This window comes from Eutrigla gurnardus (assembly GCF_963514095.1).
Source record: "Eutrigla gurnardus genome assembly, chromosome: 7".
NCBI classification, from domain to species: Eukaryota; Metazoa; Chordata; class Actinopteri; order Perciformes; family Triglidae; genus Eutrigla; species Eutrigla gurnardus.
In genome coordinates, this window is record NC_139921.1 from 42053 (window position 1) to 68111 (window position 26059).

General features: G+C 44.8%; 1 protein-coding gene across 2 annotated transcripts; it reads left to right on the forward strand.

The window, feature by feature from the left end:
• The first annotated feature begins 256 nt into the window (after positions 1–256).
• On the forward strand, positions 257–26059 carry wdr43 (WD repeat domain 43). 2 transcript variants are annotated; one of them, XM_084013514.1, is made up of 18 exons: positions 257–502; positions 1276–1410; positions 1633–1754; positions 9714–9834; positions 9984–10102; positions 10208–10310; positions 11644–11708; positions 12186–12345; positions 13580–13666; positions 14212–14337; positions 15244–15393; positions 15684–15770; positions 15884–15915; positions 16028–16091; positions 17067–17180; positions 21806–21875; positions 25003–25061; positions 25147–26059. In XM_084013514.1, the coding sequence occupies exons 1-18, from the start codon at positions 296–298 to the stop codon at positions 25300–25302; spliced, it is 1977 nt and encodes a 658-aa protein (XP_083869640.1). In that variant the 5' UTR covers positions 257–295; the 3' UTR covers positions 25303–26059. The 2 variants fall into 2 exon arrangements, with proteins under 2 accessions (XP_083869640.1, XP_083869641.1); XM_084013515.1 differs by having other exon boundaries at positions 25156–26059.

A 26059-nucleotide genomic window follows, 5' to 3' on the forward strand; every position in this document is an offset into this window, starting at 1 on the left:
ATTTGTATTTATATCACTTTTGTTGTTGTTGTTAATGTATGCTTTTGAAATGGTGTGTCTGATTATACATTCATACAAAAAATAAAATGAATAAATTAAATGAAAAAATGAAAAACAAAATGCGTTTCCTACTGTCTGATGGAAACGCATTAAAATGACATTAAAGGTAGTTGAGGTTATTCCGAGGAGCCCTGAAGGCACCACGAGTGAACGCGCTAACGCGCATGTCCTCGGAGGTCCACACGTGGTCGGGTCGTGTAAACCACGCACGCAGACTCAAGCAGCGGGTTCAGAAATGGCGGCCGATGCTGGCAGCGCTGCGCTGCAGCTCCCCTGCGTGTTTTCACCAACATCCCGACAGTACTTAGCGTTGTGCGCCCAGGACGGCAGACTGCGCATCTGGAACACAGACAGTAAAACACTTCAACAAGAATACGTGCCTTCGGCCCATTTGAGTGCAACTTGTGTCTGCATCGCCTGGGGACCATGCCGGACAGTCAAGGTACGTGAGGCTGCTTCAGCGAGGCCCGAGCGGGCTACTCGGGATGGTTCCGTTCAAAACGCGCACAGTAAACCCACAGACGTGTCACGGGTGTCGAAGGAAACCAGCAGAGAGCCTGGAAGCTTCATCTACGGGGTACTACGGACGCGCTCGTGTATCCGACGCGGACTTGGTTTAGCCACGTTAGCAGCTAAGTAGCTAGCTAGCTTCCAACAGCTGCGCAGGACGCACATGTTAGTCCCACATGGTAGGCGAGAAGAACGCGTGGACAATGTCTTCATGTGGGATTTCAGGGCGAAGTAACCCTGAAAGAAACGTACCGTGGCTACGTCGAGCCGGCCCATAACTTCTCCCTCCATTTACACCGCCGGTACTGCAAATAAACTCTTTATGAAAGTTAGCATTAGCCAAGCAGAGCTTCAGAAGCGTGTTCCACCATGACACCTCAGGGTGCACCAACTTTTACCTCCGTGGCTCTACTGTCAAACCCGCTCCAAAATAGCCACTGTTTAGTGGCAAGGAATATTAAACATTGACTTGTGAACGCTGTATGAAACATGTTGACCAGTATATTTGACCGTACTCATGTCCAGTAACTTTACTTACCAGGGGGCCAAGCTCATATTTAAAATGCAGTTGTCAATATGCTGGTGTAGGATTTCAGGTCGAGAGATCCGAGATCTTGTCAGTGTGAAGCAGGCACACGTGTCACACTTATCATTACTATATCCACTATTACTACATCATTACTTCTAAATGTGCTGCGACTTCAGGAGGGACCTCAGAGGAAGAAGAGGAAATCGGATGCTCGGCAGGTGGAGGAGAAGGCAGACCTGCTGGCGATGGGCACGGCAGCAGGCAGCATCCTGATTTACAGTACAGCGAAGGGAGCGCTGCACTGTACCCTGGTGAGTCTGACACACACACACACACACACACACACACACACTGGGTAAGGTTATCTTAGACGCTTCCCAAAATTATATCTTGGCATGTGGAGAACCTGTAATCTAGAATTGAATGTGTGTGTTGAAAAAACATGCTTGTGTCAAGGTAGCGAGTATATTACTGTCCAGTTTTGTGTAATAGAATAATGTACCACTGCTCACTATGGTTTGTGTCTCTGCCAGGATGGAGGCCACAGTGGAGGGGTGAACTGTGTCCAGTGGCACCCTGAAGACGGTTTATTATACAGCGGCTCAGATGATACCAACATCATTGAGTGGGATCTGCAGACGGGCAAGAAGCGAAGGTCAGTATCTACTAGGCATGCAATACAGTTAGCCCACGGTTCAATAACTACCTCGGTTCTTGTGTTACAGATTCAGTTCTGTTTCGGTACACATTTTATACGAAAGGAGAACAAAATTGCTATTTATATATTCTAAAATTATTGCTTTATTTTGCTTATGAGCTAAGAATTTTGTTTTGCATTCACACATTCAAGTCTATTGTATGATAAAATGAACGCTAACACTTTCAAATGCAAAAGTGCTTCTAGACGACTGGTACAGGCTAAAAGGGGGTAAAACCATTTCAAAAGTAAATGTACATATTTGAAATAAACAAAGTCTAAATACCTGTACTTCAGTAGCCTATATATGACTTTCATGTAGGGGACGGGTCTGAAGTACTGCTTCATCTCCCACTCGACGCATAGTGGACCGTCAGTGAGATAACTCCAACCATCCGGGTCAGTGCTAGGCTCTGTGCTCATCGAGCGGTTTGATTAGGTGATGGAAAACCGCAACTACAGAAAAGGGCTGCAAGTCTTAGAAATGAGCGTCCCACAGCACTTGTTATGTTCTTGTGTTGTTCTGCACCGGTAGAATCGGCTTGTTGGAAGGCATCAGCAACAGACAACTGTTTTTAACTCCGGTGTTACCTGCTCAGCTGGTAGGTGCACCGGCACATCATCTAGGTTAGGGCTGAACGATTCATCGTTTTCTGACCAAAATTGCGATTTCAGAAGATGCGATCATGTGATCGCCAAAGCTGCGTTTTTTGTAGCGCTCCTGACTGACCCAGGATCTGTTGTGTCAACTATTTTACACATACATGCCGTTTTCCTACCATCCGCCGCGCTAAAGTTGCAACATCCAGTGGAAACGCAACCAATGATTGATTATATCAACGCAACCGGTGATATAATCTCCCGCGAGAGGGTGCATTTCACGGCAGGGGTGCGGTTTACGGCACAACACCGGCACTTGAAAAATCACCACAGACATTTGCATGACTGAAAATGTCCGGTGAAAAGTCCGGTGACTATGATGATCAGGCCCACTGTAGCAAACAGACTACAATTACAGCATCGTTTGCCAGTGTAACTCGGTATGATAAGAGCAGCCGAAGACACCGGGAGATAACGACGGCCATAACACACTATATTGCTAAGGACATGGTTTCTGTTAACGCGGTCACCAAAGACGGATTTATAAACCTCCTCCGCATGCTGGACAGAGGATATATAATTCCCTCCCGTACCTTCTTCAACCAGGCTGCCATCCCACAGCTTACAAAGTGGTAAGCCATAAATGAATGACCCACCTATTTTAATGTCTGACATATTTTCCAAAAGGGTCATTTTATTTTAATAAGTTTTTGTAATTTATGCACAATTAAATTACAATGAAGGATTTTTTGCATTATTTTTTTAAGTTAAGACGGTCAAAGATGGCTTTTCGTTCATTTGTAATAACTGCCGTTGGTCAAGGACTTTAAAGAATGTACATGCATCCATCCATCCATTGTCTACCACTTATCCTGTATTCAGGGTGAATGTACATGCATGTTTCTTGTTAATAAATACATTTGGAAGCCATTTTTAACTTTAGCTTTCATCCTTGCATTAGAGTAATAGCATTTAATGTTTTAATGTTACTGTGCATTGTGAATATTGCACTGAAGCTTGATTTGAAGGGAATCGTGAATCAAATCGAAATCGCAATAAGATCTTTTCCTGAAATCATTCAACCCTAATCTAGGTGCACCCAAAGTTTTTCACTTTTGGCACCACAATAATACACCTATTACATCTTTTCTTTACACTTCCCATATACACTAATGATTTCCTAATACAGTATGTAAATGACTATTGAGACTAAAATAAATCTCAAACAAACGCAAAATCACAATAGCCTCAATTGCTTAAAAATGAACTTAAAATGCTCTTGTGAAATTATAAGCTGTGTTAAATGTTATCATATCTGACTGCTGTGGGTTGTGGCTGCCTGTTGCTGGGGAGCTGCTCAGCCCACCATGCACCTATACACTTTAGGCATTAGGTTTTCAGCAATGAAACCTCAGCCTGAAACATGTTACAATTTGATTGTAATATAACTTCACTCCATTTAAGTCACATTCCAGCCACTCTGACTCTGCATCCACAAGCACCGCCATAATCACAGCCATTGTTGCGCACTTGTCTAAGTATTTATCTTTTATTATCTTTTTCAGGTTAATATAGCAAATGTTATATTACATTGACAGTTATTTGCCAGAATTTGTATTTCCTCATAAGTTTATTTTATGCACCATGCGCTTGATATGACGCATGCAACATGCTTTAAAAAAAGTTTTTCTGATCGTGGGAAGGCCAACTCATGATTACGATTAATATTCAATTAATTATGCAGGCCTACATCTGCCTGTATTAATTAAACTGCCAAGCCTATGAGATTGTTGGGTGTTGTAAAAGTTTGGCCACCCCAAAAGTCAGGATCAGCTAAAAACAAGAAACTTGCAACTTGAATGATACCCGTGTTTAGGGCTGCACAAAATCGCGATCTCGATTCACACATACACGTGATCTCATTTCTACACACAGCGATTCTGAAGCATTTTATATCTCGAGCTGCATCACAAAGCGCCACATTTTTGAAGCGCCCCCAAACGCAGCACTGCCGCTGCCTCCTCCCTCAACCTATGGTAAAGCGTCTTTACAACACGTGATTCAGTGGAGGAAGCCGCCTGCAGTTGAGTGTTTGGAAAGAGAGAAGGTTGTCCACAGGCAGCGGTGTTTCCCCGCGTCCCATTCATTGCGCCGGGCTCGACTCGCCGCCTCGGGAACCCTCGCGAAAATCTTCTAAACTGAATGTTGTCGATCTAAAATAAAGACAGATTCAGCAACTGCATAGCTTATTTCTCGCTTAAAATGTTTTCAGAAACACCTTTCGGTGAACTATTTTCATAAAATAAGAGAGTTTCCAAACGAGCCGCCATGTTGGTCTGCGTGAACTCCGGAGCAGAGAGGACAGCTGTGAAAGCGATCATCCAATCAGGTGCAGCCATGAAGTGTGCGCGTGATTGTATGAAGGAGAGCGCCTGTCAATCATCCTCTAGTGGCAGCCCACCAAGCGTGCAATACTGGGAAGCGGCGCGTCCACTCGCGTTTAAAATCGCCCCTGTGGAATTTTTTTTTTTTTTACTTTTGTAAAAATGACTTGTCTTCCAATGATAGAACTACTACTATGCCTCTGCCAAAGCAACAAACGTGTTTTTGTTTTGTCAAAGTTCATCAGTGCAATAAACATTTTGTGGAAGAAAATCGTGCAAGAGAATCGTGATCTCAATTCTAAGCAAAAAATTTGTGATTCACATTTTTTCCAGAATCGTGCAGCTCTACCCGTGTTGCTCTTTGCGAACTTTACAAAATGCTCTTTTACAACTTAATTGTGACTGACAATTTTTTGCTTAAAAGTTTCTAAAGCAATGGACCAACCACAAAAGTCCAAGTGCAGCTTTCAGATGATAGTAGCTGGTGAACCCAACCAAAGCATCTCTGCTGCCTTAACTCCCACTCTGTGTAAACCTTAAATTAAACTACGTGAAAGTTGTAGAAAATATCTTCAGGTTGACTGGCAGGTGTCCTTTAAAATCATGCAATGTGACGGAGTATCTTTATTCTATTCCCCCCAGGGAAATCTCAGCATCCAGTAGCATATACGATGCACCAAAACAATACACACAGGAATAAAAAACATAATAGAAGGAAAAACAAAAACACACAGCAGTGAAGCCAGCAGAAGTGCGACAGAGATATGTTGCTATAATGGAGTGGAGTTGATGGAATCTGATGCCGTTGTTAATCTGTCAAATAGAAATGGCATTCCTGCAAACTCAGCTAGAGAGAAAGTTCTGCCTGCAAAGTGACCTGAAACTGTCTCTCGTCAAGTACATTTTATTTATATAGCTCAATTTCTCAAATTACAAAGTAGCCTCAGGGGGCCTGAGGATGTGTACAGCACATAACACCCTCTGTCCTTTGACCCTCCTCGTTTCTCCACCCCGCCTACTTGTGCTCGTCTGAAGGCGAGAAATCAACACCACTTGAAGCATGACACAGCAGAGCTTTCTGCTTTCGAGACGCCATGGCCACTGCCGGAGTTGGAAACAATCTTCCTGCATCCCTAAAGTCACCCTTGTGCCAACATTTTCCATATAAGTTATGTAAACAACAAACTTGTCATTGACAAAAAATAATTTGTAGGCTGTAGAAAATGTAGAAACTACAGCGATCAATGGAGCCCAGCAGCAAAGCAAACGGCACTCAGCCAACCGTCGATTTCGGCTGTCGTGGCGTATTTTCTCTTGAAATTTATTTAGCTAACGGTGAGTTCGTGGTGCGTTCAGATGTACCTCGTAATCTCTGAGAAACCTCCTGCTGTCTAGTGGATCCTCTATTTGTTATTTCAGTTTGTGCCCAATTTAGTGGTGAAAGTAGTTATTACATACCGTAGATGACCAAATAATCGCCCGCGTGCAAATACGCGCCTGGTTCTTATAAACGCCTGGGCTCCAAGTCGATTTAGCATATTAAACGCCCGGGCTACTAAATGGTCATCTACGGTATTTAATAAATTATTTAATTTTGACTGAATAAAAAGCTTGATTCTACAAAGTTTGTCCTTCAAAGCAGAACTCAGGACATAATCAATGATCGTTTTAAACTAATCAAAAATGTATCGTCTAACTATGGCATAGCTGTCAGTATTTGGGGGGGTAAATCGACCGTGAATTTGTCGGATCGTACATTTTGGGGACTTGCGACACCCCTGTAGATGATGAAACCTAGAATGTGGAAAAGAAGAAGAAATGTATCGGGGAGGTTGTCGAGCCTGACCCACACAAACCCAGAAAATAAAAGTAGTCTGCACAAACACAAGACGTAAAACTGAAGCACATCATTCACACTGATGGAAAAATTCAGCTTGGGTTGCAGCGATCGGATATTTTTGTAGTCGAGTAATTACCGATTATTCCATCGATAAATCTGATAACAAATTAACATCGTATATAGTTCCCATATACACTGTTAATTTCTTAACACATTCGGTCAATGACTATAAACGGGAATAAAGATGAGAAAAAAGGGGAGGGGGGGGCTAAAGATGGATGTTTTTTCTTTATTTAAATCTCAACACAAACAAGAAACCAAAATAACCTTAAAATGCTCGTCTTTGGTGACTATCATTTCTGACGCTGAGACACTGCGGGGAGGGAGGAGCTGCTCGGCTCACCACACACCTGTCCCGGTACCGGTTGTGTCTCTGGTGCTTTTTAACGATTCTGGACGACGACGCTCCGACGAAGGCAGCGTTCCCAGCCTGGCTCTGGCCATCTGCATAATGTTGACCCGCCCGCAGCGAACCGGAGACCAAATCAAACGACCGGTTCTTAAAACTACACCTGACCAGACCGCCCCGTTCTTAAAACTACACCAGACCGCCCCGTTCTTAAAGCTACACCTGACCAGACCGCCCCGTTCTTAAAACTACACCTGACCAGACCGCCCCGTTCTTAAAGCTACACCTGACCAGACCGCCCCGTTCTTAAAACTACACCTGACCAGACCGCCCCGTTCTTAAAACTACACCTGACCAGACCGCCCCGTTCTTAAAACTACACCAGACCGCCCCGTTCTTAAAACTACACCAGACCGCCCCGTTCTTAAAACTACACCCGACCAGACCGCCCCGTTCTTAAAACTACACCTGACCAGACCGCCCCGTTCTTAAAACTACACCTGACCGGCCCATCCAGTTCTTAAAACTCCACCCGACCGGCCCATCCCGTTCTAAAAGCTACACCTGTCCAGACCGCCCCGTTCTTAAAACTACACCCGACCAGACCGGCCCATCCAGTTCTAAAACCTACACCCGACCGGCCCACCCAGTTCTTAAAACTACACCAAACTTTTGGCTTTTTATCTTTTAACTGTGTAAATGGCAACAGGTTAAACGGTTAACAATTAATATCTCAACTGCAAAATCTACTGTTTGTATCAGGAAAACACAAAGTTGAATGTAAAAATATGAGCAAGAGGATCATGTTTTCAATTTCATACAGTCAAAGTGAGGGCTATCTGATGAAACCTAAAAATGTGTTTTCAAAGTTATAGTTAGAACTGTAATGGTATTAAGTACTCATCATTACTCAGTATCGGCAAGTACTGAATTCAAGTATGTGTACTTGGTCTGATCGGTGCATCCTTACCAAAAATCCATTCAGAAATCAATGATAATTTGCAGGAGCCTCGGCAAGGTTTCCCTTATTTTAAAGTATAATAAGTCACCTTCTCCTCGTGTTCAAATTGTTTCAAGTCGTTTATACATTGAGTGCCTGCGTGCGCCTCTTATCGAAGCCGACATGCCGTCATAAGTGGGAAGCACCGGGCCTGGGAAAGATCATGGGGGAAACACTCAAGTAGGACTGGCTATGTGTGTAGGAGCAGTTAACCAGCCAATGCTGCAGCTCTCGTAGCTCACATGACGAGATGTATGAAATTAAGCCTCCGTCGTCTCTGGAGTTATCCTTTTGAAAAGTGTTGCAGGCAGAGACTAAACACCCGGTGGAGGAATGTACCATTACAGGTTTGAATTTAAAACAAATGGACAGAAATAACTTCAGTCTGTTGCTCCGTTTTGTGATGAGACCTGTAGAGCTGCTAATTAATAATGAATAATCTGTCATGAAACATGTCCCTTTTAGATCACATCCCTCCTATTGTGTGCCTATCTAACAAAAACATTACAATTCTACTGTCGGGTTTTTATAGCAATATACAATATTTTTTCTTCTTATTGGGAAACAAAATGTGCCGCATGGTTACATCAGCTAGTACCAACCAATAATATCACAACATCCATCCATCAATCTGCAACTTCCACTCTGCACAGAGCAATAGAAGGCCAACCTTGTCTCCATATGGAGAATGTTTACTTATCTTTCAGCTCAGTTTTAAAGGGAAAACATGCATCATATCCAATTTAATAATTGAAATAATCAACAGTTGACTCCCAAAATAGTGTTAGTTGGAGCAGCAAAGACTCCTTGGGTGGAGGTTCAGCGTGCAGGAGAATAACGCCACAGTGTTTGTATAGTTCTGTATGGGACGGAAGTGGACGCTAACAGACAGCTCAGGGAGTTTGCCTGTATGTATTGCCACAAGATACTGATTGAACTAACTTACACTTTCTCTCTTCTGGTGCGCAATTTGTCAGCGTTATTGCTGTAAACTTTCAGCCACTTTCATAGTTTCAAACTAGCAGTTATGTTGGTAGTTAACGGGAAAAGAATGCAGAATGTTTCAAGAGCACCTATCTCTAACTATTGTAACTTTGAAACGACACACGTTATGTCCTTACCAAAGCCGTCTCTTACCATCTCGGCTTCTCATGTAGAAAAGACTGATCGTTTGATTGGGGGGGGGGGGGGGGGAATGCAACCTAATGCCAGCTCAACCACAAACGCCAGGACCCGACACCTGCAACCGCTGAAATACACCAAAAAGCCGTACCATGGAAGGTGGTACCGTCATGCATGTAATATCGCTGTACTTAATCATTAACGCCCGTTTCTCTGATAGCAGCACAGCCAGCTGCACAACAGTAAGCTTTAGTGTCACAAGGAATACTCACTGAACCCCATTTGTGGTCCACAGAATAGTCCTGAGAACGTGTTGTACTGCTTTCAGGTAGAGCACAAAAGTACATGGTTTACATTGAATGTAGACGTGAAGTTTCAGGCTCTTCACTTAAATATAAAAAATATGCATTCTGATGGAGAACTCCAGCAGAGGAAGTGCTACTAGGATCTGGCAGTGGAGAACTAAGCTTCTGATGCTCCTGATGCTGTTGAATGTCATCAGTTAGAAGATAAACCTTACCCACAATGCATGAACACACATTGTTATTGTGTTTCCCCACAGCAAGTGGAAGGCGGACCGCGCAGCAGTCACCAGTCTGTGTGTGAGCCCCGATGGCAAGCTGCTGCTCTCTGCTGGTCGGATCATCAAGATGTGGGACCTGGACACCAAGGAGGTTTACAGGGTGAGTGACAGCCCAATTAAAATTCACATTGGTTGAGGATCGTGGCTGGTGAAGGGTTCTGATCCCGGTTCTTTATAAGAGCATCTATGAATGTTATAAACATGAGTGAGATATTTTCAGCAGCTGATTGCTCTTTGTCCCCTTTGCAGAAGTTCACGGGCCACTCCACAGCTGTGACGACCCTGTGCTTTGCTACCGCGCGACCTCCTGACAGCAACGGTCTATACTTCCTGTCTGGAGCTGCACACGAACGGCTGCTCAGTGTTTGGTGAGTGCACGCATCATACCCAGACCCGTTCCCCGCTAGTACTGCTGTGGTCTGGCTGCGCCGGGCTTGTTGTCATGGATCTGATATGATGTTGTCTCACTGCAGGCAAGTACGAGAAGATGGGAAGGACAAGAACTCAGTGGTTTCCTTCACACTGACGGACGAGCCACGACACATCGACCTGGTGGCGTCTAACAGCAAGGAAGAGGTCTGAGCAGACAAATGTTATCAATGTCAATTAATTTGGCATGCGTCTTAATATGGGGTCTCTGATGAAAGCTACTTGAAGGGTACAGGGTCATATGGAGGGCAACCAGTTCCATAGTATCTTCCTCAATAATATTTGCTTGGTTTACCTTTTTTAAATAATCAGTATTGGGCATTTAATAGGCTACATATATTAGGCCGTATTTAACGATTGATTTAATGATTCCTCACAATCTTTTCTTAATGTTTCTGTGTGATCACAGGAAAACGGAAATCATTATTATTATTTATGCTTTCTGTGAGGAACATTTAGCTCGGTTTAATATTCATGCCTCTATATAACGACATAAGGAATTGAGACCATCAGCGAGACTTTACAGGGGTTCTTTACTTTAGGTGTTTCTTTATAGTTAGTAGGGATGTCCCGATACCGGCCGATCCAAGCATGTATTAAAGATTAAAGATATTTACTTATTTTGTTGTGAGACTCATGTTGAAAAGGGTTTCACTCTTAAGAACAACTAGCCAACTTAATTAGGTTAGTTTGAATAATCCACAATGGTTGGTAATGAGAAGCTGACCTGTTTATTCTTAACAGGGTTAAATAAACACAAAATAGTAGTCAATTAACCACACAAACTGAATTGGCATCAGTGCTCTGTTCAAGAGTGTAAACCAAGGCTTAAAAAAGCCATCACTGTAAAATAACAATAGTTTTTTGGGTAAAAACTGAAGAAAAAAGCTGGAATGGATTACCTACATCGGTGTGCTGGAAAACACGGACCGGAGCTTTGAAAACTGTCGGATAACTGTCGGACAAATATCGGATCGGGACATCCCTAATAGTTAGTTCATACTTTATTTTGAATGCTCGTCATCGGTGCCACCATCTTTCATTCCTCTATGAAATGACACGAAATCACCAGAAACTCCATCAGCTCATAACCAAGCAAGTAGAAAAATTTCTGTTCATCTCAACAATTAATCAGTTACACGTTTGAAAGTCATGAAATGTCACATGACATTTGTCACATATGAGCCTAAAGTGTGTCCACCAAAGCATCCCCATCAGCTGAAAAACGTGGGCGACTCGTGGGCTTCCTGTGTGCGAGCAGTAACTTGTGGGTGGCGTTTTGGCTACAGCTGACTTAATGTATACAAGGACAATGATTATATTTATTCAGAAAGAGCTTAGGATTCAAGCAGCTGCGTGAAGCTGTGCTCAAGTGTTCGTCCCTGTGGTGTCATTTTGCTGGAGCTATATTGACATATTGCCTGTTTTATGAAGCCTATTTACCGAATGCAATTTTATTTATTTGTTTTGCTTTACACAGGCGGTGAGGCTGGCAGTGGTGTGTAAGGATGGTCAGCTGCATCTCTTCGAGCACTTTTTAAATGGGTAAGCCCTCAAACCACCGTGTCATGTACAAGGCAACATATGACAAGGTAGCTAGGAAACATTTGGTATTCAGGGAATGACTTTCTCTTGAATGAGAGACATTTTGTATTCCACTCTTACCTTTTAACTTCCATAAGTGTGTCCATACCTACAAAATGTATTCAAACAAAGCCAGCATCTCAACAATAGTGTGTGTTGCTCTTCTGTTGCATCACCCCCTCGATTGCACTTTGAAAACGGTGTTTCTTCAGATCATTGGAGGCTGATTTTTCATACTTGTTTACTTGCTCACATTTGGTGTTTGCCCTCTCATAGCCTTTTTACTTCCCACAGATTACACTAACGAAGCAACATTTACTTCCGTTTCCTGCAGTAATCGTACATTTGTGTTGAATAATGATTTTCAGCGTCATCATGTTTTGGGGTTTTGCTGTATAGTAGCCGTGCTCACGGCCTGTTTGAATTTCTGTCTCACAGGCCCTGTAAGAAGCCACTGTCACCCTCGTGTACGGTGCAGATGGCCGACACCAAGGACTCCCCGGTGCCGATCCCCCTGCTGGCCGCTGCCCTCGGAGCTGATCCGGGGTCTGTGCAGCTGGCCTACGGCAACCACCTACAGCCTGTGATGGAGAAAGTGGTAAGTATACCAAGTTTGACGACCAAGATTAGACCGCTAAGATTTGAGAAGGCAGCTTTGTTTTGTGCAGCTTGTAGGGAATCTAAATGGTTGCTTTCTCACTTTTAGCCGGGCTCAAAATCTCAAAAAGATTGACTGCCAGTCTCAAGGCAGCCACACCCAGTGCATTGTATGGGTGGGAATCTCTTGGCACCTCACAATTCGATTCTAAGCCGATTATCGATGCATCTCGATGCAGCAATCCTTTTTTGTGTACACTTCCATGCATGATTTAAAATAAATGAATAAATCTGAGTTTGCTACTCAGTTTGCCAGTCACTTCCTACTTCTCACTCTCGATAGATGGATGGATGGATGGACCTTTTCTTTTAGAAAGTGTCATGCTGCAAAACGTGCAGCCTCAACATCATATTTTTATTTCAAATTATAAATAATCAAACTCGTATTAAACATTTCCATGTGAAGACTTTTTAAACAGAAATTGTTGTATTTCTGGCCAACAGTGAAACAACTTTTAATAATGTATGGTTATGAGTAGTTTTTTTATTAATTTGGGAAAATATGCTTATTGCCTCCACATTGACAAGAGGAGAATATGCTCCTTTCATTCTCGCCTTGCAAAATAAAACCCAGACATGTACATGGCATCACTGCTCACCAGGGGAACTTAAATTACACCAAAGTAGCTTACGATATGTATTTATTACAAAAATGGGTATTTAGCAGCTGCCGTTGATCCGGCAGGTTTTAATGCTGTGACACCAGCGACGTAATTAACAGTGCAGAGGAAACATTCATTTTACATATGAGCTCACTATATATTCCTCCACATAGAACTCCCTGTATAGTGAGGAGGGAATGAACAACCCATGTCTCAGACATTCTTGCTTCATTGTATACAGGCAGGCATTTCTCACATACACAAAATCCACATACTATATAGACTATATAGTCAATTTAGCATCATTCTTATTATGGATAGTGTGTTGGTATGAAATATGCTCTGTGTTCTTCCCAGAAAAGCTCATCCTGTTCTTCGTAGGAAGGCAGAGAAGTATGTTTGTGTCTTGTTGTTGGATGATGATACACAATCACATTGTGATAAGTCGTTGTCAGATGAAGCTTTGAGCCTGAAGATGACACATTGTTGGTTACAGTCCGTGTTGGTGCATTGTTCAGTGTGAAGATGTCCATCAGGCTTAGTATTTACCCGCCGTCCTTCTTATCTGTGCAGGACATCAACACCGCTGAGAGACACGTCTGCTTGACTCGGGATGTTCACACCAGCTTGTCTCTTTCCACAGAGACCACCGTTTCCAGGGTAACAATCACGGCACACTGTTTTTGATTTGCATCAAGAAGACTGACTTCATGAGGTTCATTTGCCACACTATGGGCACCCTAGATACTTTCAGACCAAACTATTCCCCAAAGAAATGTAGTTTCCAGATAATTTCCACATTAGCATGTTTATTGGCTAGTGTAGTAAAAACGGTTATTAAATGTATTAATGTTAATAGTGGTGAATTGTTACCGAGTACATTTACTCAATTACTGAACTTGATTACAATATTGAAGTGCTTGTACATGAGGGTTTCAATGTAATGTTAGGGCTGTTGGAATGAACTTTGGCAATCAAATATAATTCGAATAGTAAAAAAGTCAGTATTTGAATGCTGAAATTAGTTTTATTTTATTTTTTCTCTTCTTTTTTAGGGCATTTAGCAGAATTAGTATTATATGACTTGAGCATATTCAGTAGGCTCACTTCCTGTTCCTGTAGCGCTGCCATTTCTCCACTAATCATCCAGCTGTATGAGTGAGTGATTTTAAGATGAAACCCTGAGAATCTTTTTTGTCCTCCAGGTGAAAACCCCTATTGTCAACGTCAAGAGCAAAGTGCTAGTCCCAGGACTTCCTGGTCACCAAGCCCCAGTCAAGGGGACCCAACAGGGATCAGAGAAGAGGAAAAAGGACACGGACACCAAAGAGGTGTGTGTCCAGTAGCTCGCTGCGTCTGAGACGACGACACATGTCCACCACAGTATTGCTGCAGGCAGGGCTCCAGACTAACTTTTTCCTTGGGTGCACTGGTGCGCCTAACTTTTTAATTTGGGTGCACCAGCACATATTTTAGGTGCACCCAAATTACAATATTACATTTTCAGCGTCAGTTCACATAGACATTACGTAAACTGAAGTAAAGGTGTAGAAACGTTTATTTAAATCACAGCGCACAACAACAACTTGGACAAACAAACTTAAGTGAGTCTTTGCGCATAGGTTCGTTAAGCATGCCTGTCTGAATTTGTACATAAAAACATGCCACAAGCTGACAAATAATAATAATAATAATAATAATTTTCATGTTGGGCAAATGGCCCAAAAAAAAAAAAATTTTTTTTTTAAGTGGGCGCACCAGTGCGCCCACGTAAAATATCTGGTCGCACTACCCCGATTTCTGGGCGCACGTGCGCCCAAATTAGGCGCACTCTGGAGCCCTGGCTGCAGGGATTAGTCACATACCAATCTTCTGCTGGTGTCGGCAGATTTGATTGACATTCATGATGAGCAATGGAAATAACATATTACATTAAGAATAATAATAATAAAGAGAAAATTATACCATGAAGAAAAAGTAACATGTACAACTTTATGCCCCCCATTATGCTTTATTATCATTATTGTAAATATGTACACACAGGACACTGACTTGAGACTTGCATCAGTTCACTCTTCATTTCACATCGTTTTCTCAATGAATCAAAGCGGACTGCACATTTGGAGGAGTGTCAATTTGCCGTTATGCATTCAGACTGGTTTCCTTTTGATGTGGTGGTGGTGTTAAACCTGGCTTTATACCACACCTGTTTACCTAAAGTCCCTGTTCTCCTGTAGATGTCAATAGCAGAGCGTCTTGGTGAAATCGATCTGTCTGCAGTCTCCACCGAGAAGGGGGCTCCTAAAGGGACGGCCTCTTTACAGACAGACAACTTTGTAGTGCTGCTGGTGCAAGGCCTGGAGAGCAGCGATGCCAACATCCTGAATGTAAGTGTTCCTCCCGAAGTCTGAGCTCTGAACAAAAACACTTCCTACATTGGTTTTGCATAGATATCCTGCTTAGTTGCCATTCAACGACGTGCCCTACCAGCCATTCATTAAATTGACTGGGTGTGAAGATGTAAAATTCTATCCATAATCCATATTCTCAAACTGGTAAACGCTTTTGTAATTGAGGACGTTGACCTGATTGTCCTGGATGTTCCGCTCATCTAGCTCTATATGAGATCTTGACTTGAAATTGGTAATATCGATAACTCTGATCCCCCCTCCCACAGAAAGTTTTTCAGACTCGTAAAGAGATGGTGATAAAGAAAACCGTTGCTCGGTTACCCCTCCCTGCCGTTTTACCTTTGGTGGAAGAGGTGAGTTGGTTGTCTGTGCAATGAACAAACCGCTGCCATATTCCTGTGGATTCCTTGGTGAAACTGTGTTGGCTGCACTTTTTCTAATCAGCCCTTCATCTCCTCTCCTGTAGATCACAAAGAGGCTCCAAGGGCACCCTTTTACGTAAGTCAAAGCTTGACAGAGCAACTGCAACGAATGATGGAATTCATGGGTATTTACGAGCATGCAGTTCTGGTTCCCACTCCACCGCGTACTAATGTGTTCCTCCTTCCAGGGCGGTTTTAATGGTACGATGGCTCAAGGCTGTACTTCTGCACCACACATCATACCTGGCATCGGTGAGTCTGCTTCACCAACATGGCATCCTGCTTGTAGCACCGTTGTGCAGTAGTGCCACCACATCGTTGCTGTTTGTTTGACTCTAATGGTCCTCCACCTGGTACCTGCACACATTCAGCAGTTTAAAGGCGAGTCCACACCGGAAGAACTGCCAACTCACGTCGGTAAATGAAGTCGGGCTACTTAATATGGCCGACTCGAACAACGACATGGGCGGTTCACACCTACGGAATTACAGCCGACGCCATACGTTCCGCGCTTGCGCGAGATGTAATGTCTCCAAAACAACAGGGGGCGCTAATCTGTATTGTGGGCCAAAAAACACGAAAACCGGAAGTAGCCGGTCCTCTCTAGACCGCCTTCTTCGATTCCACTGGTTATCTGGTATGTTTACCATCGTCACTTCCGGGCTTCACTGATTCGCTAGTCAAGCTGCTAGCCTCCACCAATCAGAATGGTAAAAGAATGACCGACTCGAATGGCGGATTACACATTTGAATCGGCTGAAATGAACGCCGACGTGGGCCGATTCGAGCGACCACACAAAGTAGACTCATGTCACGGACGCCGACTCTCTCAAAGACGCAGATTTTCGGTCCGGTGTGGACCCGCCTTAAGACCATGTCCACACGTACCAAAACAACCTTTTTCCCCCCGGTATTCCATGGCGTCGTTTCAAGAAAACCTCGTCCAAACGAAACATCTTTCAGTAACCAGCAGCTGAATATCCATTTACTATGGATACCACATTTACACATTGGTGCTGGGAATATGGAAGACCTTTGACCTTTATCATCGCACCGACCTTTAAGGTCATACAGACGGATCATTTGCTCTTCAGGTTTAGCCTACTCTGAAATAACTAAATGTAAGTCAGTGTGCTCTAGATTCTAGGAAAGCAAGAGCTATGAGGAGTTTTGTGCTACTGATTTTTTTTTTTTACCTTCAACGGAACAATCTGCATTTCCCAACAGCTGCCAGACCTGGTGAACCAGCTGGGAGTGCTGTATCACATGATCGAGAGCAGAGTGAAGATGTTCCACAAGCTAACGAAGCTGCATGGGAAACTCTATCTCCTCGTCACGCAGGTAGGTGGCGCCGCGCACAAGTCTTCTGGTCGATACTGAGATCACCATAATGCATTTAGAATAACAGTTTGAGTGATTGCATCCATTTAAGAGCAACATTAAGTGGGTCGAGCTATGAGGAACTTTGTTCTCTTGTAAATCCTATGATATGATAATCTGTCGATTCTCATTGCAATCTAGAGATGGGACGATTTAGGATTTTATCATCGATCGCGTTTTAAGAAAGATACCCGCAATAAGTTTATCGTGGTGAATTTCCATTACTGGGGTAACGGGGCTCCAGACCAGCTGTTTTACATTGGTCACACTGGTGCACCTACAATTTTAATTTAGGTAAATCGCCCCATCACTCTCATTCTGAACGACGACGCTCCGACGAAGGCAGCGTTCCCAGCCTGCCTCAGGACCGGTATCTTACGGGACACAGTGAGACAGGACCGGTATCTTACGGGAGGGGAGACAGTGAGACAGGACCAGTATCTTACGGGACACAGTGAGACAGGACCGGTATCTTACGGGAGGGGAGACAGTGAGACAGGACCGGTATCTTACGGGAGGGGAGACAGTGAGAAAGGACCAGTATCTTACGGGACACAGTGAGACAGGACCGGTATCTTACGGGACACAGTGAGACAGGTCAGGTATCTTACGGGAGGGAGACAGTGAGTCAGGACCAGTATCTTACGGGACACAGTGAGACAGGACCGGTATCTTACGGGACACAGTGAGACAGGACCGGTATCTTACGGGACACAGTGAGACAGGTCAGGTATCTTACGGGAGGGAGACAGTGAGACAGGTCAGGTATCTTACGGGAGGGAGACAGTGAGACAGGTCAGGTATCTTACGGGAGGGAGACAGTGAGTCAGGACCAGTATCTTACGGGACACAGTGAGACAGTACCGGTATCTTACGGGACACAGTGAGACAGGACCGGTATCTTACGGGACACAGTGAGACAGGACCGGTATCTTACGGGACACAGTGAGACAGGACCGGTATCTTACGGGACACAGTGAGACAGGTCAGGTATCTTACGGGAGGGAGACAGTGAGACAGGTCCGGTATCTTACGGGAGGGGAGACGGTGAGACAGGTCCGGTATCTTACAGGAGGGGAGACAGTGAGACAGGTCCGGTATCTTACGGGACACAGGAGGGGAGACAGTGAGACAGGACCAGTATCTTACGGGACACAGTGAGACAGGACCGGTATCTTACGGGACACAGTGAGACAGGACCGGTATCTTACGGGACACAGTGAGACAGGACCGGTATCTTACGGGACACAGTGAGACAGGACCGGTATCTTACGGGACACAGTGAGACAGGACCGGTATCTTACGGGACACAGGAGGGGAGACAGTGAGACAGGACCAGTATCTTACAGGAGGGGAGACAGTGAGACAGGTCCGGTATCTTACGGGACGGGAGACAGTGAGTCAGGACCGGTATCTTACGGGACGGGAGACAGTGAGACAGGACCGGTATCTTACAGGAGGGGAGACAGTGAGACAGGACCGGTATCTTACGGGAGACAGTGAGACAGGACCGGTATCTTACGGGAGACAGTGAGACAGGTCAGGTATCTTACAGGAGGGGAGACAGTGAGACAGGACCAGTATCTTACAGGAGGGGAGACAGTGAGACAGGTCAGGTATCTTACGGGAGGGGAGACGGTGAGACAGGTCCGGTATCTTACGGGAGGGGAGACAGTGAGACAGGACCAGTATCTTACAGGAGGGGAGACAGTGAGACAGGACCGGTATCTTACGGGACGTGAGACAGTGAGACAGGTCCGGTATCTTACGGGACGTGAGACAGGACCAGTATCTTACGGGAGGGGAGACAGTGAGACAGGACCAGTATCTTACAGGAGGGGAGACAGTGAGACAGGTCAGGTATCTTACGGGAGGGGAGACAGTGAGACAGGTCCGGTATCTTACAGGAGGGGAGACAGTGAGACAGGACCGGTATCTTACGGGACGTGAGACAGTGAGACAGGTCCGGTATCTTACGGGACGGGAGACAGTGAGACAGGTCCGGTATCTTACGGAAGACAGTGAGACAGGTCCGGTATCTTACGGAGCGAAGGGAGACAGTGAGACAGGTCCGGTATCTTACGGGACGGGAGACAGTGAGACAGGTCCGGTATCTTACGGGACGGGAGACAGTGAGACAGGACCGGTATCTTACGGAGCGAGGGGAGACAGTGAGACAGGTCCGGTATCTTACGGGACGGGAGACAGTGAGACAGGTCCGGTATCTTACGGGACGGGAGACAGTGAGACAGGTCCGGTATCTTACGGGAGGGGAGACAGTGAGACAGGTCCGGTATCTTACGGAGCGAAGGGAGACAGTGAGACAGGTCCGGTATCTTACGGGACGGGAGACAGTGAGACAGGTCCGGTATCTTACGGGACGGGAGACAGTGAGACAGGACCGGTATCTTACGGGAGGGGAGACAGTGAGACAGGTCCGGTATCTTACGGGACGGGAGACAGTGAGACAGGTCCGGTATCTTACGGAGCGAGGGGAGACAGTGAGACAGGTCCGGTATCTTACGGAGCGAGGGGAGACAGTGAGACAGGACCGGTATCTTACGGGACGTGAGACGGGACCAGTATCTTACGGGACGGGAGACAGTGAGACAGGTCAGGTATCTTACGGAGCGAAGGGAGACAGTGAGACAGGTCCGGTATCTTACGGGACGGGAGACAGTGAGACAGGACCGGTATCTTACGGGAGGGGAGACAGTGAGACAGGTCCGGTATCTTACGGGACGGGAGACAGTGAGACAGGTCCGGTATCTTACGGAGCGAGGGGAGACAGTGAGACAGGTCCGGTATCTTACGGAGCGAGGGGAGACAGTGAGACAGGTCCTGTATCTTACGGGACGGGAGACAGTGAGACAGGACCGGTATCTTACGGGAGGGGAGACAGTGAGACAGGTCCGGTATCTTACGGGACGGGAGACAGTGAGACAGGTCCGGTATCTTACGGAGCGAGGGGAGACAGTGAGACAGTGAGACAGGTCCGGTATCTTACGGGAGGGGAGACAGTGAGACAGGTCCGGTATCTTACGGAGCGAGGGGAGACAGTGAGACAGGACCGGTATCTTACGGAGCGAGGGGAGACAGTGAGACAGGACCGGTATCTTACGGGACGTGAGACGGGACCAGTATCTTACGGGACGGGAGACGGGACCGGTATCTTACGGAGAGGGAAGGAATAACTAGAGAACATGCTACAGCGTGATATCGTTATGGAGATATGGAAAGACCTCTATTGAAATGGAAGATCACATAATAAACACGCTGGCTGGATATGAATCATGACTACATGGCTGAAACACCGGCGCCACAGAGCCTGGTAAATGAGACGGGGGTCAGAGGAAAGCAGGAAAGTGGCCTTCGCTGACATGCCGTTGTAGAGGAAAGGGGAGCGCTGGATTTATAATGTAAGACGGAACAAAAGTATCATTGCCAAATGGTTCTTCTTGGCACAATGATCGTTTTCTTTTTATCTGGAAGCCCACATTGTAATTGAAAATATCCGCAAAGCCCCTAATTTGAGTGCAGTAAGTAGTTCCGTGCAATTCTGCTGCTGCCAGAAATTCAGTCATAATGCTGACAAATGTGAGAGGAGTTCAAGGATGGAGCATTAATTCTGTGTTTGCATACGACTATAGATCCATTAAACAACTATAATTAATACGGCTTGCCCTGAGGGGGAAATACACAGGGCCCTTGTCCCATTATGAATGATTAACAAAAATGACCATTTACACAACTCTTCATGCACAAGGCTTATTTACATTCAACGTTGAAAACTGAATACATTTGCCATTCATCTGTATTTTTAACCTTGAGGTTTCCATGCCAGTCCTGAGGCACATCTGTCCCACAAGGGCTGTTGTCTGTTCCACAAATGCAACGTTGATACTCGCGACCTTGTCGAGAAAGTTGTTTCCCCGTTGTCTCCGATGGGGCAATCTGTTTATGTAAGTGGACAGATTTTTCCAAACGGGTTTTTAGCTCCGTCCCTGACATAAGCATCACACTAAATTCAGACAAAGAGGCATCTGCAGATTTTACAAGGACAAGGACCTGCCGAGGCCATAATCGGTGCTGGAACTACAAAGCTGACAGCTCCTGACCTTGTAGTCGGCCGACGTTCTGCTTGTGAACAGACGTGCTCCCTCGTAGGCTCAGACTGACTCAACATCATCCACGCCATTAATTCAGCCACTAAAGCATCTCGCCTGCTGCATCATACTCCAGCCGTCTCTGGCAGGACTGGACTTCCTTCATAAAGAATCCATCATGTCCACATCGGCTCGTCCACACCTAATCCAGAGAAGCTGTCATGAAAACTAATTGGATCAGGTGTACAACAGTAGGAATCAAAAGAAACTGAATCTTGCATTTAACTGGTAAAACATTCAACCATGTGCGTTTATCATGGTGACGTCCTTGTCAAACTAAACATGGCTCTGTATTGAATCACATTTCCTTTTTATATGAAGATTAATTACGAAGTAATTCATTCCGGGATTAAAACCTGAAAAGCAGAAGAAATGAATCTGCATAAATTCCTATTTACCCATCTTCCCTTTCACCACTAGGTGGCGACCACTGACAGCAGCAACACAGTTACAGATGTTGACCACACAGCGAAGCTGGTGTATGAAGAAGGTAAGTCTTCTTGCCGTGTCCTTCTCCATGCCACACGTTTTCTAACGTAGAAACACAACCTCGGTCACCTCATCAGTCCCAGTGATGAGTCTGGTGAGCAGTTTGAGTGACTCCTTAAACCCACTGGAGGGCAGCAGTCACACCGGCGCTCTGACTGGTGGGGGTGGGCCTATCATATCGTTGTCACATCGTGATATTCGGATTGGTTGGCGTCATGACTCTTATGCTGCGGACATAGGCTCGCATTCAGCTCAACAACATTCAACAAGCAATACTTCAGAAGAAATAATTCCACTTCAAAACCCTGCGAGACCCATTGTAGCGTATACGCTGCAAAAGACCACGTTGTCTTTAGAGCGTCGTCACTCCTTAATGGTTTATGTTAGAAACACACGGTTTTCCCTCTTAAACTAGACAAACGGGCCTAAACAACGGTACCCTGTTGGCCCATGTGAGACATTTATTTCTGACAACAAAACGACTGCGTAAAGTTGTAAAGATGTGACTAGATGTCTCCTCGTCTCCGTGGAGCATTTCTCCATTTTGTTTGTTTATCGATCGTTGTTTTTATCCGCCATCTTGCTCTTGACGTATGGAGTTACGTTTATGCATCGGACGCTCGTATTGGCTCCTATAGTGGCTTTTACAGCCAATCGGAAAGCCTGATTTACGCTTGGCCGTGAGTTGTTTGCCCAAACGGGAGACACGGAGGAGTTCAGAGGAGAGAAAAGGATGGTCAAAAAGTTACTGTAGTGAAAAAGTTAAATACATAAATGGTACAGAAGAAGTACACTATATACACACATATTTAGGGCAGGGAGAGGAAAGGACCATTCCTGGCAAAAATAAAATAACGCCCATACAAAGAATGTCCATATTTCATAGACAAAAGCAGCTGGAAGCTTCAAATAACTTCTAGCATAATCCAAACAAGTGTGCAACTTTCTATGTTGAGCTTTTCTTTCATTATAACAGTTTGCAGTGCAGTTTATTTCTTTTTAATTTATGGGCTAAAATCCCCTATTACGGTGTATATAAGTATTTATTGAGTGATAAACAGTTAGCGGATGTTGTTCTGGGGGTGTGTAGAACTTGATGATACTGTAAATGACAATCTTATAGGGCAATACACAAAAGTATGAAAAGACAGAAAGTTCTCTCTGTGGGTCTCAGAGGGTTAAAGCTGTTTACAAACTGACTAAACTGAAAAAACATAACTGAGCAGTATAGATTTGTTTTAGTATTTACGGAATATTTCAAGGTGAATTGTATGTCCTTGAAATGAATAACCTATTTTTCAGTATTTTGTCATATGGTCAAATATATCGTTATTGCCTAAATACCCTGAAATATGGTGATCTTCTATTAGGGCCACATGCCCGCCCCTACAGACTGATGTCATTCTTTATCTCAATTCACCATGCGCTGCTGTTGGGAAGACTTCACTGAATCAGTTGAGATTTATGAAGCCACTGCCGGCCATCATGCAGCCACTCGGGGTGATGCGCTGCATGCAAGCATGACTCCTGTTGCCTGGCAACCTGATGGCAGCGTTCAGACCCTCCCCTTTGAGTAGAGCAACAATGCCCCGCTCTGTTCACTCTTCATTTCTCATTACCGTACTGTATAAGACGACGCTTTATTGAAGCATGGAGAAAGAGAATTGGGTTTCATGGAATAATTAAGCTGTGCTTTTGAGTTCCAATACCCCCATCAGTAGGGTTGGGCATCGAGATCCGGTTCCTATTTGGAACCGGATCTCGATGCCCAACCCTACCCATCAGTGGTCCAGGATGTGAAGGTTCATTTAGAGATGAAGGGAGCTGATGAACAGCAGGTTGGTACAGTCCTGTGAGATGGGCTGATTATGGCCCCAACATGTGAAGCTTCAGAGTTGTCAGACTAGTTCCTGAAGTTGCAAATAACTGTTGCTGCTTTCTGATTGAACTTATTGCCTGTATTGGCAACATTAATTATACTGTGATTAACCATCGTGCAGCAGGAGCTGGTACAGTTGGAGTAGCTGCAGACACAGAATACAAGATTAGCTTTATTCCTCTATTCATGTACAGCAGTAACCCAGGGGGGCTGCAGAGAATGGTGCTGCGAGGTAGAAAATGATTCATGTTATGGAAAAACGTTTTCACAACAGACCAGTTATTTCATTCCAACTGCTCCAAAGTGTAACTACCACATTCATATGATCAGTTTACTTTATTATAGTCATCTTTAGTGGTTATCTGCATAAACACAATCAATTAAAATGAATAGGAAAAAAAGCTTACTATAGAGTAGAGCTGTCGATAATTAATCTAGTGATTATTTTTTCGAGTAATCGATTAATCTAATTATTTTTTCGGTTAATCTAACAATTTATTTTTCAGTTATCGATTATTTCAGGGGCCAGTCCGGCCCGATGACCGCCACCACTGGACTGGAGTGTGGGACAAGAGTTAATCTAGTTGTTTGGGACGACGTGTTTATGTACTCGATTACGCCAACGAGTCGTCCCAGCCCTACTATAGAGGATGAACATATAATGTAATTGGATGGAGCCTCCATGTGTCAGCATTTCAAGCTTTCCTCCTGCTGAGTTCAACACAGATTTGTAGAATTGGATCTGTGTGGATCAACTACGGTCGGTTACACTTGAAATGTCCCGTTGTGTCCCCGGAATAAACGGTGGCCGTTCCTCTGAGGCTGCTTGAATTCCCCAAAAGCAGTTCTATTTTTGACATTTCCCTCCACCTCATTCTCCTGGTCCACAGCCATAAGCATATTTGCAGTTGTAGTATTTGTATTATCTGTTTCAAAGTCCGCCGGGCGCCGTTTGCTGCAGATGATGCCTGGCTGACCTCAGCGGGCAGATAGCCTCAGCAAATCATATTGACATTCCTCACTCCTTCAGCGCACAGTCGGCATTGTTGTCATGACCAAACGGCCCGCTGTGGTATTGAAATGCAAATATCTGCCGTCTCTTGCATGATATCTATACACAAGTGAAAGCATGAAAGGCCTTTTCCTTTGTCATTCCGTTGCGCGGGCGTGGGTTGCACCAACGTTGATGTAGTGGAAACGGCTTTGCAGTGTCGCTGATGGGTTTGGTTTCCTTGTGTCCTTTTTACAGAATCATCTGATGAAGATGAGGCCTCTGGTGACGAAGGTCTCCGCGATGGTGACTCTGATGTAAGTTCCAACAAGTGTCTGCTTGAAGAAGTGAACACCGTTTTATTCGGAATGAGCACTAAGATGTTTTTGTTTGGCCCCACAGAACTGGGAGGAGGAGGAGGAGGAGGAGGAGGTGAGGGAGGAGGAGGCGATGGAGGAGGAGCAGCAAGCAGACGAGGACGACCCAGAAAACAGAACTGATTCCAAAGCAAACGGGGACGAAGACATGGAGCATGGAAACGAGAGCGAAGAGGAGTGAGAACCGATGAGGAGAAATGATACAATCGTACATAAAACGGACCTGAAAGAGTTATATATACTTTCATTTTATTTTCATGCTTTTGATTTTATTATCCGAACTAAGTGGTTTTACAAAATCAAGGGACACGGTGTTGAAACGTGGGCTGCTTGGCACCCCCTGCCTCACCACATGACAGTTCGGCCACAAAGGTCAGCCCCCCACCCTTTATTGAAAACAACTGTCCCGTTTGCCTACATTGCAACGTGCATTCCACATTGTACAAGTTTTCCAGTATATCGTGTGACCAGTTAACAGTAAATGATGGCTTTATTCTGAGGCGGTCTGGAGTTGGCCTGGTTTACTGAGCCCACATCCAAACACGGTGCATGTGTTGGGATGCAGGGCCCCCTGGCTGTTTGTTGTACAGAATACTGCTCGATCCAGAGGTGGGCTTGCCAGGCCAGACCATCCATCATGTCCCCACAGTGTAAATCTGTATGTACAGTGAAGTGTTTGTATGAGCTCTTCCCTCTACAGCTACCCCCACCCAAATGCTTGGGATTAAATGAACTCCTGTAAAGTCTCTCGAATGCTTTTTTTTTTTTTTTTTTTTTAATTTTCAGTTTTGTTGCAACCCTCTTGTTTTAACTCTGTGCGTTTAATTCCTGGGCATGATCTGATGTCTACTGCCTTGAACCCATTATTCACGGGGCAACTCGGAAGAAGAAAATGTGAACTTTGCTTGAATAGGTGAATAAATGGGTTTTCAAATTGG

Bases quoted from the DNA above. Each gene is read 5' to 3' on its own strand.
- wdr43 (XM_084013514.1), top strand. From the start codon at position 296: ATGGCGGCCGATGCTGGCAGCGCTGCGCTGCAGCTCCCCTGCGTGTTT. The intron at 13,667-14,211 runs GTAACAATCACG...TTTGTCCTCCAG, and splicing joins CAGAGACCACCGTTTCCAGG to GTGAAAACCCCTATTGTCAA. The intron at 21,876-25,002 runs GTAAGTCTTCTT...TCCTTTTTACAG, and splicing joins GAAGCTGGTGTATGAAGAAG to AATCATCTGATGAAGATGAG.